Source organism: Athalia rosae, chromosome 1, assembly GCF_917208135.1.
Source record: "Athalia rosae chromosome 1, iyAthRosa1.1, whole genome shotgun sequence".
NCBI classification, from domain to species: domain Eukaryota; kingdom Metazoa; phylum Arthropoda; class Insecta; order Hymenoptera; family Athaliidae; genus Athalia; species Athalia rosae.
The window spans coordinates 31,606,658-31,624,445 of record NC_064026.1 but is presented as its reverse complement, the minus strand read 5'-3'; the positions used below and the strand labels follow the sequence as shown (position 1 = coordinate 31,624,445).

Sequence of the window (17,788 nt, the reverse complement as noted above, 5' to 3'; positions counted from 1 at the left end):
AGACCTGTGAAATTATAGTTTGCCGTGCACATATATTCATATGTATATATATAGTATATATAGATATATTTCACATTTAAATACGGTTGAAACATTGTTGTTAATATAATATATCAGATGTACACGTATATTCATACATAGAGGTGTTGTTTTTGTTCATCAATTTCTTAAATTCTTCATAATTTAAAGTTTTTACTTCTTTATTTATGTAGGTACTTTTGACTCAACGCCTAGTAGCCGAAGTCGCTGGATTTTACAATCAATCGCGCGAGTATTTGTGTGCGTGTGTTTTTATGTAATTGTATAATTTAATGTTTTTATTATTAAATACATATTTGAATTTTCAACTTCCGTATACTTTTTGTGCAACCACATATTTTTTTTCAGATGTCTTCTCTTGATATTGTTAAAATGTCAGTTTTCTAAGGATAATGAAAAACCTATATATATCATGTAGGAGTTGAAAAAAAACAAAGTCAATGAATGTTGTGTAATCTATTGTATAATCCAAATACTTCTCTAGTTAATTTTTCCTTAACGTTACCATTGTATGCCCTATAATTATAAGTATTATATGTATTTGATTTTTATAACTGAACGTATGTTAAATATAATATCAGTACGAAGTATGTAACTTATATAATTTTTTGTAGGCCTATAACGATCTAAAAAAAAAAGTAAATGGAACAAAGAAAAGTTAAAAGTAAAATACTGAATTTGAATAACAATTTTCCCATAATGTTCATCTTACAGAGTTATACAACTACATAGGTATGTATAGTAAACGTTTCGATAAAATATATAAATATTATGCAAATATATGGAGTTCAATATTACATTGAGTATTGATATAATAATTCATCGAAGATAAAAATATACTTTCAATGGAATAGTTTTTTCTCTTTGTTTTCCAATACTTTATATATATGCGTATATAATTTATATATGTATAATTATATTTAAACTTGTGATGCTTTAGGCATTTTCGTGATATGTTTACTTTCACTTACAGACGACATAGGAAACATCGAGATTTTTTATATCTTAAACTAAAGAAACCGATGGTTGCTTCAAGAGCACACAGATTTCTTTTCATTACTTTCTTTCAAAGTTTTTACTTTTTAGTCAAAATACATTTATTTAAAATTACCAGATGCTCATCAAAGCTTTTCTTCTGATTGAGATTTTTCGGTCATCTTGCAGATACGATCGCAAAACTGTCAATATCTATAGGTCCTTCAGAAATCTCCAGTACACATTTGTTTGATTTGTCAGGACTTGATACGCAATGTATAATTTATATACGAATATAGATTATGTATCTGCGTGAGCACGAGCGTGCCCCATCTCAAGTAATAATTCATATATGTGTATATTACTTTAATCATATTATTATGACTATTATTATGTCTATTATTATTATTATTATTATTAATATTAATATTATTATTATACACAAAATGTAATCTGATAACTTTCGACAATTTTGATAATTTCTTTTCTGTATTTTTGTTACTTTTTCTTTCTCTTTCTCTTTTTCTCTTTGCAGAAAATACTGGACTACATAAAAATCTATATGATCACAATAAATTTAATTTGAAATCAGTTTGGATTTTCTCCCCACTTCAATGTTTATGATATGTAATATATATATGCATATTGTACATAGATTATGTTTATCGAACACATCTGCGAGACAAAATTTTCGAAACGGACATTTCAGATTATTAATATAATAATGTAATTAATAAAATGGCCATGAGCGTCTATAAAGTACCACTCTTTTTCTCTTATCAATTTTTCATTCTCAGACTTTTCCTATCATTTTATACGCATTCATATAATTAAAAATCCCATCCATGGGTCGTAGATTTACGTGAATATATTGATTACGTACGTAATTATACATTTTAATTAATGAGTTACTTGTCTTTTGCCACTACCGTGCGATAATATCGACACAAATTTTTAATTGATTTTCTCTTTTTTTGTCCCTTTATATAATAATATTCCCTAATAAATATACTATATATAAGCAGCCTAGCCAGTAAACGAGATCTTTGATTTTTTTATACTTATATAAGGACAAAACGTTCACAGTATTACATCAGATATATATATAAGTTTGTTTTTTATTTTATTTTTTTTGGTTTTTTTTCTGGTATTTGCTTTCATAATTTGATTTTCGATTGAATTAATGTATAAGTGACGGTGAAAGACCGAAATTGAAGAATGCCAACCATCGCCAATTTATTCACCAGAGAATATCGACATTCAGTAACCTCGGTGTTTCACAGTAACATACATACACCAATTATTACACCATTATATGAGTGACATTATAATTGTATCTTAAATACAATTGAATACAATTATATATATAGCAGATTATTTAATTGTTATATAGTTATATAATAGGTTAAGTACCTATTATATTGATATGTATGTATATTATTTTTCAGTCGTTACAATTACGAGAGATATGTTGATTTACGATTCATTCACATTATGATTATTATTATTATTAGTATTATCAATTGTTATTATTATCGTTATCATTTTTATTATTATTAATATTATTGTTATTGTTTTTATTATTAATCATATCATTATTATCCTTATTATTATCGTTACATATTATATATCTCACGGTTAACCAACTATTTTTTTTCATCAGCCTCCACTTATTAGATTCAATTTATATTTCGTCACGTCATGGCCATTGTAAAAATCAAAAATTAAGAAAAAATAATCACAAGAAATTAGCCGGTCAATAAAATACAGGTCTAATTGTAAGGTTCATCGCGATCCAAGTATCGCAATAATAATGCGCAGATATTTTACAGCAGGGGATACATAATTTTCACTCAAATGATGTGAGGAGTTCAAAAGATTGTTGATTTTTTTTTTGCAATATAATTCACATATCTATAGTAATATTAATAATTAATCTGGTTTCTGATCGCTTATAATATAATATTTGTGGCTTACGATTTAAATTCGAGTAATTTAAGCAGCCGGTGCCCTCTTGAAGATGCGACTTCCTTGCCCAGTAATTCGCTTCTCTCCTGACGTGTACTGAATAATTGATTTCACCTGATCACTTGCCACTGGCCCGATACAAACAAGGGGGTCTTTGAAGTAAGAGCAAACCTACGGGATAAAATTATCGTAAATATCGTTGAAAAACTGTTACAGTTGCATAGAGAATTTTATCGGATACGATTTTTAGGCAGATCTAAAGAGCATACAGGGCGTCAATTTGAACTTTCTGGGTCTTTGCTAAATACCTATAAGGGTTACAAAATCATTCGACGTACAATGGAAAGATGCGAAAAAAAGATGAGGGTGGAAGAATAAAACACGTGTGCGACGGCGTACACAATTAGTTGGGGTAAATGATGAGGGAACTTTTGTAGTTTGATGAAAACGACGCGCCATACCGCAGACCTACGGACAGTTTATCGGAATTCGGAGGGTTTTATTATCCGCTACCTAAACCTCACCATTGTGTTGGCACGTCGAGTGGTTTTATATGGAGTGAAATAGGTGTTCCAACACATAAAACTTGGGAACGGCTCAGACGTAATTGATCAGTATTCTACGCGATGCCGATAAAAAAACCAATGTTTGGCGGAGAAGAGGTAGAGGTGGTGCTTTTTTCACGAATTTCTTTTTATACAACGTCAAATGTATCGATCACAAATATAATAAACATCGTCGGTGTTTGTCTTCCGTGGTTTTAATATTGTCACAAATGATGAATGGGTATTCAGCGATTGGAAAAAATATACTGTGTCAGTTTAGTCGATATTCAATGAAATATTCTTTACGATATCACAGAAATCCAACCACACGAAGCTTCTCTTTTCTTCTTTATAAAATTTGAGAAGAGCCCGGCTGACGTTTGATACCGCGAAATGAAATATATCGCCATTTGATTGATTTGACTGTCCATGAAACCTGCCGATTTTACGTTTATTCTTCAAATTCATCTTTGATCTCGATCACCGTCTTTTTCTCCGAATGTCTCGATCTGTACCCTCAAAAATGAGGCCGAAACGAATTCAACATTTCGAGTTCCAAGCAAATTACTTTTCGTTCGATAGTTTTCTCTACACGTTCGAAGGTATTTCATCCGAAATCCGAGACCGAAACTCCTTAATTTTCCTCATCCCATTTCAGGTGTATGGTTTATGAGATTAATTCTCGGGACTGATTAGAGCGTCTCGTCCGACCCCCCGAAAAAATGGTGAAAGACGTGGGATGCATGCGTCGAATTTGTATAGCATTATCCTCGTAGCGCGAGCTTTAGTTCGATCGCACGTAGAAATTGGGTAAATGAATTGCTTTATTACGTCAACTTTACCATAGGTATAATTTTGAATCAAATTATGTACTTTATACGCATATTGACCGTTGTCGGTTACATGAAATTGAACACCGTATGGATAGTCAGATCAGCCAGGACGACAGCACCGTTTCGCAATATTGCGTAAATTAAATTTATCTCCCTCGAGGCCAAGTTCTCGGTTTTTGATCCCTCGGGATGAGGTCACCGTCGAGGAAAGCCGCGGTATAAGCTCACGTAACTCGTTATTACCCTGGAGTAAACACTTGGAGACCCTCAGTTTTCGCGCAATTACTAAATATTGTAAGAAAATTTATTGCCACGCTATCAAGATAAGGTGAGAATAAAAAAAGGGATAATGATTATTTCCTGACCGCACATCTATTCCTGCGGGTTTTTTATCTACAAATTTCTACAGCATATCTTTTATGTGTCCGGCTCTCTTCCGATTATCGTTGGAAATAAAAAAATTCTGGCAAGATTCAGCGAAGAAATTTGACTCTCTTATTTTTCACCCACTCATTTAATTGGTGCCGGTTCATGTATCAATTCCGTCATCCCTTTCCTAAGATAACTTTGTAAAAACAGGTCATTTCCAATCGAGTACGAACAAGGCTATCATGATATATAACAAGAGTGGTATAAAGTGATGTCTTTAAATTTACCCTTCTCGGCGCTTGTCGATGACGTCTTTGCAGCTGGCAGCAGAGCCCACGACTCATATCGCATTCCCCGGACATATTGCATTCTTCACCTGAAATACACGTTCATATTTGAGAAATACTTGTCGGGCGTCCGGGGGGCCTATAATGTAGTATAGGTATGATTAGAGGCCGTATGGGTCGGCCATCGAATCGAGCGATCGTTTCGACATTGTTAATTTATCTGAAGTCAAGGTAAGGGTAAGTATAGACGTATATGGATGTACGATTATATAGAGTGACTGACTGTATTGTTTGTTGGAGGTAACCGGTGGTTGACAGGAACGTGTTTCGCCAGCTACTTCGGCGCACAACAACCCAGTCTCACAATCGTTATCCCTTCGACATAATTCACCTTGTTTTAACCCAAACATGAACATGCAGGATCCCACATCTGAAAATGTTAGCAAAAAGTTTTTTTTTTTTTGTAAAACAATTGGAATCAAAGAACAATACACAAGTACATACATTTTCTCACAGTGATTCTGATCTTAACGATTTAGTTTTCCGTCATTGAAATTGATGGACCGTTTAACACACTGTCCGCGAGTTTCGCGAGTGTGTCGAGCCTAGCAAAAAATATATAAAAATCGATAGTGTCGATGAAAGAAAAAAGAAAGCACATACACAATGAACAAATACGGCACGTGACTTATTTGAACCATGACCTTTGAAACGAGGCCAACAGGCACCTAGAAAATATGGTTGAAACATTGTTTGTTGTACGAAGAATTAGAGATAACGCGTATGTTACATATTATATGTTCCCGTTGAATTAAAAAAAGCACTTTCATCACGCACGTTGTTTCAAAGCGTAATAATTAACGCGATTCTATAAAGCAAAGTTCAAAAGTACCCGCGTCAGGCCATGATATTTATTAATTCAATTTTCCAGTCATAACGTATAATTTATCTCTACGTATGTATAAATTTGTCTCAAAGTGCGCGCTGCTAGCGCCTATCATTTTTCAAATGAAAGTTGATCCAGTTTTTTAATCTCAGAATACGAAAGAAAAAAAGAGATATTTCGCTAAGTACGGAAGAGTGAAAATGAATGATGAGACGAATGATATATAGTTTAATGTACAATATGTGAGCGATAATTTATGGTTGCATATTACGCAGGGCATAGAAAAATTGCGGCGTTATTTTAATGTCATTTTTATAGTTTACAATTTCCGTCGACGATCGAGTCCGCGACAATTATAATGCATAATATATACACCTACATAAATTCCTTAGCGAGGGTTAGAGTAAATATATTACAGGTGACACGCGAAAGGTGCATGGCAGTCGAACTATCCGCAATGAATATTCAAAACGAAATGAACAATAAGCGGAAGTGCTGTTGAAACTGTTGTCGCTAAAAAAAAACAAAAACAATATAGATGACATTCGCTCTGTAATGCCGCCCCCATTTCGTTCCGTTCCGATCCGTTCTGAAATTTGCTTTTCTTGAGAAGCATCATACGAATAATTAGCCCGCAATATTGCCGATGGGAATTAACGTTGATGGCTTACATAATGGCGTTAATTAACCATAATGGATATATAAAGGAGATGAAAGGGATTTCATTTTCAGGCATTAGCCTACGCCCATGAGCTTCCGCTCGGATGGAATTCAATACTACGACAGCCTCTGCAGATATCGTTTTAATCTTTGGAAGTATAAAAAAAAAAAAAAAAACGAACTCCAAAAATTCGATAGGATGTTCTAGGATCTAGGAGCGCAGAAGATTTGAAGTTCTTATTCGCGAAGGGGTGGAGTCTGAATTTTGAAATTCTAACCCGATTTTTGATGCATTAATTACTCTGTCGCTTCGAAAACCTGCACTGTAAAACTGGCATCGAGTTCGCATGAATGTGTAGACTATCATACAATTATGATGCATGAAATCGAAGGCAGGATTCATAGACGAATTTCGGAGGTAGAATTCGGATGGCTGTGAACTGTGATGGCCGTACTTACCTCCATCCAGATTAACGCAAATTGATCCTGGGCAGCAGTATTCGTTCCTTCCGCAAGGTCTTCCCTCACACGGTTCGTCCAATTCGTTCTCAACCAAGTCTCCGTACACGTGTTCTCCGCCGAGTTTCTGTGTAGGTGAGAGAGACGATTTATATTGTCAGTTTGATGTAATACAAAGACGGAAGGTGTCGTAATATTCGGTAATTTTTATTTTTACGTTTCTTCAAAAATCGAGCTTTTACAGGATTCAGATTCAGAACCGGAAATGGTCGTTCGAGGAGATCAGGCAAAGCTCTCGGCAAAGTTATTATTCCGCATAATCTTCGCAAAATATTAATACTATTCAGAGAAGCTGCCCCGAACATTCGATTTCCAAGAATTTTTTTTCCTATGACCTCTAAACCTCCGATTCTTCCAGGTAAAAATTTCACTCAACTCGACTTTGATTTCCCAGAGTGTTTCGTTGATCAATATAATTTGAAAACGATCAACCTGTACATATTTCATACACCGCATGCATGGGCATGCTACATAGAGTGTTCTCTGCAACATCGATGACGTGAAATCAATGGTTGGAAATTGCTGTTGGGGATGCCATAAGTATACAATCGGTGCAGAATCGATAGGTCATTAAATGTCAAGTTCCTCATTTTATTTCTGTCTCCTATCGGAGCATCACGAATCGAAGGCACACGTCACGCCGCGCGGTGTAAACAGGTGCTTTCATCAATGAGAATTTTTTTCATCCCCTACTGTTTCAGTATGATGGTAAAAATTATGAATGAAATCATCGTTACGGTTTTCGCGTAGAGATAAAAAGTTTTTAATAAAAAATGAAACGAATTGGGAATGCATGAATAGATTATGAGACAAGAATAAGAAGCGCGATGGAAATGAAAAAAATGAATAGAAGAATTGCATATTCGGTTTTGTTAGCAAGTAAGGCTCTCGTTATTTTGAAGAAGCTTTCGAATCGTGTACGCTGTATGTTCGCCCGATCGATTCTATTTTTTTGTGGCAAAATTCTGTTCCCACGAAAAGCAAAATTCAGTAATTTCGGATAGTGTGATCACTGAGGTTGAAAATCGAAGCCGCACCCACAAAAATCGTTAAATTTTCACTTGAAATTCTTCGTCCCTGTTTCGGAATTATAACTCAACTTTCCATGTGCGGAAATTAGCTCCATTGAATCGTTCGCTGAGCGTGAAAATGGGAGCAAGAGCCGCTCGACGTTTCGAGTGAGTTACGAGTACTCTGCAGCTAACTAAACGAACAAAAAAAAAAAAAAAGAAGAAACAAAGAAACGAAATATTATTAAACTTCCTGCAGTCCGGACGTGGTGCAAATGAAATTAAACTGCCGAGGGATTAGAGTACGTGGCGATAACTCTTGCAATTACCATACGCGTATATAGTTTCCAAAAATAAAACGAGATAATTTATTTATCGAACGGTTGTGACAGATTTGACGACCGATGGAAGGGGTCTTTTTCTCGTATATACACCAGAATAGTCTCATTCGATTATGGTTTTTTCTTCCGTGGCAAACCCCGCAAAACTGGTCTCTGTTTCGAGAGTGGCATCTTTTATTGGAATCCTGATACACGCGCACAAAAATTGGCGTTAAAAGTGATTCCATGATTAAAAATTTATCCTCGTCGTTGACACGATGCTGATTGAGAACTCTGCGTTCCATTTGAAAATACATAATTCATCGTAGTGCCGATATACGCCAGGGGTACACAGCATTCGATCGGTTCAATTAATTTTCTCAAAAGCTCTACATTTCTCGCTCTGGATACTACTAATCGCGATAAAAGATGAAAAACGAGAGGGAAGGTCGATATCGAGTAGGAAAGTTCTGATGCGATTGTAATAAATCCGATTTGGATCTCCGCTGAATAGAATCAACGTGACAAAGAAATAGCGGAAGTGGTGATAACGCATATCTGAATAATTCTGTACATTATACATATATACTACGATTTATTCCATTTAACCCAAATTCCTAAAGCGCTCCCCTGAGGGTTGGGGATTTACTGCGTGTGAGATGAGAATATATTGATTGTCGAACAGAGCAGATTCAACAGATTCAACAGATAACATGACACAAAGAACCCACCCGTTGTACCTACACGTGTATATAACGCGTATAGATCACATGTGCACATACGGGGTGAGTTTTTTCAAATTCCGAAATTGGGAGGGGCTTTCGCATTCCGGGCAATCATTTTTCCTACATTTGACTGGGCGAGAAGATTACGTTAACCCCAGTTCGGTTAGACCGAATTATGCAAATCCTATAGAAGATTATGCAGTTCAGTCACAAAGTTCTAGTCGTAATTAATAATTGAACAGTTCTGATTTTACTTAACATTCATGGATGAAATTTTATGCTTTCACGAATGATAATTTTCGGAAGACAGTTAGGCCGGTGAAATATCAATGCAATTTTCATGATATTCAAGCACCGACTATTAATTTTCTAATTTTCTTCACTCACGAGTCGCTTTCTGGATATAAAGTTTTTCCAAAGGCAGCTGTACCGATGTATGAATTGCGTAAGTGGGATGCAAATATTTGATACTATATCACGACTCATCCAAGATTTACACTCGCCCGATTGCATGATACATACATACGTAATAATTCTATTTTCGAATGAATATATACGCCCGCAATATCTTAGCGGTTAGCCAATTAAGTTACGTTTATAAATAATTCATCAACGTATACAACTTTTTGTTATATGTATAACGCGCATATTCATTCATAATACATATTATAATTCATTATATTAGAATATTTATGCGCGGGGGAGGTAGTGACGGTGATGTAGCGTGAGGTTTACGCTAAGGTCCCCAATCACCCAATCGCATTACATAGGAGCAAGGATCTGAACCATTTGAAAATTATGTTACTCTCATACCGCACATGGTATCCAAGTGGATTGAGAGCAAATTTTCATTTGATCAAAAAACGTAAACTTTTTCGAATTTTATGGATTATATTTGAAAGGTCGTATCGCTGATCGTCCCACGGTTCTAATGTCAGTTTTCGAGTCGCCGACATGTACTCGATATAAGTTAACGAAAGATACGCGGTCTCAAGTTCCGCTGTGAGAGGAGATTTTATCGCAACGTGTACGAAAATTCGTTTTCCAACCACTTCGTATGCTTCTTTAGATGTATTGAAACGAAGGTAAGCGTGCGGTGAGATCCGAGAAAAGTTCACCGCTCAGATATCGATCTTTGTTATTATAAATTTTATGTAAATCGGTGCACATATATTTCCTGTTCTTCGAATAATTTGTACACATATAATTTACCGACTAGTATTTTTACCACGTGTATACGACCGTTGATATCTGCAGAAATTCTACACATTATAGCGATACCTGCCAACTGATAAGAACACTTTTACCCCCTGCACGAAAACGTTATTAGCAAGCTTGCGAAATTAAGTGAAAGAGAATTCAAATTCACTAATTTCTCGCGCGTATGGTAAGCCTCGAAAAGTGTGTTGGGATCCTTTTTTCGTCTCTTTCATATGACAGTAAATTTCTTCCTACAAAATATTTACGTTGCACTAAAAAATTTTATCACCTAGACCTAGACACGAAAAAACGCAATTCAAACGCGTGAAACCGATGCGTCGTACAACGTATTTCATCTTGTGAATTGAAAAGTATTTTCATTAGACATGCGAGATTATGTTACACACGGTATACGAGCCTGAGTAACCAAAGTCGCAAATTCTGTCCACATCTGTGCGTACTCGTATTTATAGAACTTGTCATACGTAGTAGTTAATTCAACACGCAATATTGTAATCAGGGACAAACTTAGGACGCCGCAAGGCAAATTAAGCTTATGGATCGTTTGCCAACGACGAAAACGCCTCTTACGTAATTCAAGCCTGAGTCTCAGTTTCATTTCCTACCCTAATTTTTTCCAACTCGGAACAGTTTGACATAATACGATTGTTCGCACCAGAAAACAAAACGGTACAAAAACAAAACACAGAGTCGTTCTCAACTAACAATTCGTCAGGGGTGAATAAATCGTCGTACGCATCGCACTTGCAACCCGCGTCGGCTCTTTGGCGCAAATTTCCGACGTCTACAGGATACCGATAAACGCGGGACTACGTCACCGCTGATACAAAGATCATTCGTAGAACGTGATGTATTTTTTTTTTCCCCTTTAGAATCTGATAGGGATATTTTTGCGCCAGTTTCATCGAGGTTGAACTAAGGTATTCGTTTTACCTGGAGAAAAGCGGGTTGTCCGCCGCGATGACCTCCGTGACCTCCGTAGCCGAGATTGGCGAGCATCTCCGGGCTGAAACGATTGAAAAGACCACCCCAGGCGAGAACTTTACCCGGTTGCATGGCCCAGCACGCCAACAACGCCAGTGTCACAACTGAGTAGGACTTCATTTTTTTTGTATATTTTGACGAGCTTTCGTCCAGTCAGATCCAATATCGCGCGCTGGAACAAAATGCATCAGTTCTAACGTTTGAGGAAATCAATACCAGCGGTACAATAATGTCAAATCGATCGAGAGTGCAGCGGGGGAATGCTAAGACCTCAGGATTCGAATAGTTGAATGTCTTCGTTGGTGAAAGCCAACTTGAAAATAATTGCTTCACCTACATGTTCTCCACTTCGAACGGAGTGGCGGACGACAAATGAACGGGTCGATGTCCATGACGCGTAGATATAAATAAAGTGTTGAAATGATCTTGGCAAAATTTATTACACGCGGTAACGATTCCTTTGGATGAATCGTTGCGGGATTGAGGTCGTGCAATTGAGGGGTGCGTACAGTGGAGCATCGGCTGAATCATGACAAAAATACGGAACGTCATGCGACTTACATTATGTGATTACGCCTTCTTCAAGGTCGTTCGTATGTTGCTGGGATTTGTTTCTTTTTTTATTTTTTTTGTTTCAATTTTCTCGGACTCGCGTTACCTGAAGGTCGTGAACGAACGAACCGAGTTCGGAGGTGCAAGAGGACTGAACGCCGACGGCCTTCTACCGGGGAATCTATACCCAACCAGACACCAGGATCACAGAGGTACCTTTGCTGGGTTTCGAGCGCTTGCGCCGGATCTCCAGGCACTACCTACCTGCTGACGATCCCGAATCCGCACCCACACCTACGTCAGCTAGTACCCAATGTTGTATAATATGACTCCTGCTGCAATATTTTTACTCAATTCCAACCCGCGTCACGGGTAAGCACTCTTCGCAAAACCTTTATCCCCGTCACACTGATTGTGTGGTAGCCCGACACGTACGCCGTCGCTGTCGTCCACCCCCTCGTTGAAAAATAACTCGTGGACGCCTCTAATAATTAGACGGTGCGTAGAGAATGATGTCAATTTCAGCCGACCGAAGATCATCGGCGTAAACCATGCGGAGGGAACATCCATCTTCCATTTTGGGAACTTCGTATGTGGAAGGGAGAAAAATTTACTCCCATCCAAATTTATAACTCACAATCAATCCAGGTATCGCATTGTCAGAGAAAACGGGAAAAACGAATCATTGAGCACTTTTTAATTCGTATATGAAATATGGGGAAAAAGGGACTTTTATTTCGATTCTGTAGACGTGAAAAAAATTTCGAAAAAAATAACGTCACGTGCGGTAGCCGCGCAAGATCTTTTCGCAGACGGATAAGTTGCGAAAATATTGTTGCCCGTCGAATTTGGGATGAAAATCTCGGAATTTGAAAAGCAGAGTGACAAAAAATTTGTAAATAAATAATCGCTAACTTCATGAGAAACGTCTGCTTACGAGGAATTACGGATGTCCGATGAAGTGAGTTCCAATTCTCTCAGTTTAGTAAGAGCTGTTTTTTTGCAGATACAATTAATGTGAATAAAAGGAGAATTGATCAGGTGTTCGAGTACAACGTTTCATCGGATTCCTTATCCTTTTTCGTCTACCATTATCACGATATGGTAACGCGACTAACGACGCGATCTCATTTGTATTCCTTAAGTGATTTTGTGAAAATTTGTTTTCTGCAAAGTTGAGAAAAGCGCTTCGTAACTGTATCGATTATACGGTGTGCGGTTCGTTACCTTTTTTCTCCCAGACAATTTTAGCTGCAATGGCTTATCGAAACTTATAACAAACAGACTATAGAGCGTGCTAAGATTTGCATTTATAAGGCAAAGTATGTATAGATAAAGGCAGAATTGCAAATTTGATCCAACACCTAAATTCCGAGGTTGAATTTCCCCGGAAAGAGCAGCCCCGAGGAGGTCTTCACCTTTTCCGGATGTGTTTTCTACCTGGATCATTATTGCCCATCATCGTTCTCGCATAGGACACACGGACTGGAAATCTTCGATCATTCGAATAACTACGTGAAATCCTCGTGAACGATCGCCTGAATAATCAATGATATTTTCATAACCCTGTGATGAATCCCTCGCAAAAATATCGTTGGTAGGTTTTAAGTGAAATTTATTTCGCCCCGAGCTTACGTATCCATTTTACATTTTCGTAAGCTTCGTGGAAAGCAGGCGAGTAGGTACATACGATAAAGTTGAAATCAACCGTTTCTATGAGAGACGCTTCAAATATGCATCGGGCGTTGAATTCGACAGGAATAAAACGCTCTACCTATAGAATTCTCTACGAAACGGATCGTTGAAACTGCAGCCATTTTAGCAACGTATATATAGGTAGCATATGTGTTTACGTGTTTGTACACCGAGACTATCAACTTCGTCCCCAAGTTTTAACTATGGGGTAGCCATAGCAGACGCAGACTTTGACACGTGAGTAGAAAATGTATATGTATAATACGAGGAACATGCAACGAGCCGTCGAGTCATTACTGCAGGTTCGTTATTAGAGTGACACCTTCATTATACCCTGTTATCACACCCATATGCGTCGTGACGGAAAAAAGTGGTCGGACACCGGCACCGTGACGCATGTATGGTCGTTAATTTAAAGTTTTTTTTTTTTTTTTTTCCTTCTTCTTGTTTTTGTAATTTCAAATATGTGATTTCCGACTGATAACGTTACAGTGCAACGTTCGTCCCAAATTATACTGACAGCGGAAATTTTTTACTCTCGGAGGATATGTCTTTGCGAATATTAAACAAGATACTCATCAGGCAGGTTCAAAGAAAATCAAGTTTTGAATTTCGTCGAGGTTTTCGGTGGCTGGTCAGATAAAGGCAGAAAGACACCCCCCGAAATTGGGTCTGTTTTGAGAAAGAACTTTACCACAAAGTCCACCATTCCGACAAAACACAGTTTGCAGTATTTTGGCTTTTGGTTTAGGATTGGGATGAACCTCCCTGGTCAAAAGTCATAAATTATTTAGACCGCAACGTGGCGTGAGATCCTGGAGGATAAATAAATCTTCCTTACCATGTCAACAGTATCAGAAGTCCCCGGTGGCGTACGTAGAAGTAATAATAATTTTTTTAATGAAACATTAATTTCAAAGCAGTCAACTGGTGCAGAAAAAGACTTGCTATGAAATAGCTGTTCACTCCGACGGTTTATCTTCTCCAATCTTTTTTTACCTTTCATCTCTCCCCGAAGCGCCTATACATATGTGAAAAAGTACATACCACCTACGGCTATTGGAGCTTTCAATTTTCATTATTTTATTTAGCAAGTTATTGTAACTTATTACATAATGAACGGATTGGAAATGATTTCCCCCTCAAAAACCAACATTCTAAGATAACATGGTATTAGGAGATGAAACCAGATGAATGGGGTGGCTACCATAAGACCAACGAATTCAGACGGAATGTAGAAATCATATGGTACTCAAAATTCGAACATGGTTCAAAATCTTTCTTCAAATTCCCTTCAATCATCATAGTTTTCATGCTCTAGGTATAGTAAGCGAACGAAATTTTTGAAATCTTCAATATTTGTGTTCGTACATGTAATAAGATTACTTCGTTTGCTGTGGTTTATTAGCTCGTACAGGACCTAAGGCGCTTCTTATTCGATTACAGAAGGATCGGTGCCTTCGGGGTACGAATAGCCGAGGACCGATAAAATATTTTACGTCCCAAGGTCAGAGGGCTTGTATCAACCAAACGTGAGAACTGTGGGTTTTGGGAATACTCGTAAAAGAGCTATACCTAGTTTCGCCGCGGCATTCAAAGATTTGTAGACAGGTTGGCGCGATCTTTCGTCTTCGCAAAGAAATCGAAGCAGTTTTTTTCTTCCAAATTAAAGAAACGTGCGATCCGCAGGGTGAAAATGATGATATTTTATCAGTAATTCAGGCGGTGTATAATAGAAATAATTTTATTGATTTCAGAAACCTACCCAATTGAACTTTGAAATGAGAATTCTCTTTCGGAATCGCCATTTCACAATATGTAATTCAAAATTCTCTGAGCTCATCCGTTCGAAATTCAGATTTTAATAGAAAACTATGAAACATAAACGGAATAAACTTTCGAGAAAACTACACCAACGAATGATCAATGCGCACCGTTTATTGTACGAGAGTGAAAATTTCCCGTTTGTTGAGAAACTCGGTAAAACGAATGAAAAAGATGTTCAGTTCTTTGAAGTCCGAGTTGGCTTTTCCTGGTTGGATATATAAATTCTCAGCGGAAAGTGCAGAACGAGCAGTGGGTACTTCCAGAATAGACAATGGTTGAACCTCCCTAGTCAGCTGCACGAACAAGGGAACTTCATGTTAGCTTTGTAAATTTCCTCGTTTGGAAGGTGGAGGAAAAATTCAACCCACGTGCTACCGCGTGGTACGTATACTGCGGAGATATAATAAAATACAGCTTCAAAAGCAAGATGAAAAATCCAATATTTAAACGCCGCGTGTCCGCAGATTGTTTTGACATGTTTCATTATGGAAACCTTGATTATTCGAGTTAATTTGAAACGAATAATATGATTACACTGTTTCCAAATAACGGTACGATTCCGTCTGTTCATTCGCCTAAAATAACATCACGAAGTTTGTTTGTTCGCTATGCATATGTACTTGAAAATCGGGGTGAATACATCGATCCTTCTGTGCGGGGTCCATATTCTGTTGAGAAATTCCAAGTCATCGAATAGAGACTATCGACAAGGAGATTCGTTTTCCGAACCCGATCGATTTTGGATCTGTGTCCGAAATTTTCATTTCACCGGATGAACTGTGTTGAAATTGTTGGACTTGGTATCGTTTTCCATATTGCTGCGACGAAGGCGCGGTGATTTGAGAAGGAGGTAATACCTCAGCCAGCACATAAGAAATATATTGCCCGGACTGGGTGCGTGCCGTTCTGGTTATTTCATAAGATCGTCCTCCTTCTTCATAAGTGGTTTTTTATACTATTCCCAGCCAACCAGAAGCGATCCCCGCTAAGAGATTATTCTGCTTTTCTTTATTTCTGTTTCTTTCGAGAGACGTCGGTGTGCATACCCGGTATACGAATCGTGCGTGAACGCTTACGTGTGAATCCAATCGCGTCGGAAAATATCCCCCCTGACTGACATTTCACGATTTCGCGAGAGTGCGAGACGAACCAAAAATTTTCAAATCACTAAATGTATCGCATCAATCTTCGCATTTCTTTTCATCTCCACGCACTCGTACTTGAATCACCTCGCGAACGAACATTTCAGAGCGATCGGTATTGCATTTTCGATAATAATCGACCATCTTTATGAGATATCTTACAGATTTGCCGATCAGAATTGCCCTCCGGATATTTTCGAATTCGAATGAACTCGACTAGGATTGTTCTCGAATCAAAATATACGCGCCACCACTTCCAGCCCGATTGCTTCCGCGACGGACGTTAAATAACGATTTATTTTCATCCCCCATTTCGCAACGGGGGTATGAACCCTTTTCTCGGCCTCTAATAACATATCCGCACTTTCATCTCGGCGGTAGCACGGCCCACGGAATCCACGAGCTTCGAACTTTGCAGTGAAATCTGTTTCAAAGGATATTCTATTCTAGAATCGTATTTATTTTCGGTAAATTGAATTTCCAAATTTTTTTTTTTTGTCTCTTTTTCTTTCGAACTGTTTGATCACCCTTAAAAATTGTCCGAAACTAGAGACAGGGCAAACATATCCGCATCGAGCATGCCACCCATATTTATTCGGGCGTGTTTCAAACGAAATATAATTCCCCTCGGGCAGTACGTGATAATACTGTAAAAACCAGATTGTAGATCCTACGTCACCCCTGGGGCGCAAAATCTGGATTATTTCGTCGCTGCACGAGTGTGCGAAATTTCATGCAAAATCAATTAGCCCAGTGACCACGGCAATTTTCAAATTTCCTACTTAACGATATTATCCCCTACATGCCCGGAACCGGCGGAACAAAATTGACGAAAAAAATTTTCTTTTTTTTTTTTTCGTTTTTTCTTAATATTTACCCGCCATCCTTGTGCAGAGTAACATTGATTGTGAGACGCATAATATTTTCAGAGTGGGTGTGGCGGATTTATTTAAGTTATTCGATATGCATGTAACGGTTGGAGCGTGGCGTGCGGTTTACAGTGAAAAATAAAGGAGAAAAAAAAAGTAATCGTTTTCCAGCAAACAGACCGAACTCCTCTAGCACTTACCGATAGTGTATTGCACAATATATCTACCCACGCCAATCATAATTACAGACGAGATTACATGATGATAAAAGTGGCTCAACGTAGTTATGCCGCTAACATGGTCCCCTGGGGCCCCGAAGACGAGAGACAACGGTTCTTTGTACATTTCATTCGTTATGGCGA

General features: G+C 37.7%; 1 protein-coding gene across 1 annotated transcript; it reads right to left on the bottom strand.

Annotated features, from left to right (window-relative positions):
• Positions 1–49: 49 nt before the first annotated feature.
• LOC105691559 (prohormone-3) lies at positions 50–12,081 on the bottom strand. The gene is made up of 6 exons (XM_012410097.3): positions 11,903–12,081; positions 11,291–11,513; positions 7,022–7,148; positions 5,300–5,446; positions 5,017–5,105; positions 50–3,153 (listed from the first exon to the last, which is right to left on the bottom strand). The coding sequence occupies exons 2-6, from the start codon at positions 11,459–11,461 to the stop codon at positions 3,010–3,012; spliced, it is 678 nt and encodes a 225-aa protein (XP_012265520.1). The 5' UTR covers positions 11,462–11,513; positions 11,903–12,081; the 3' UTR covers positions 50–3,009.
• Positions 12,082–17,788: the final 5,707 nt, after the last annotated feature.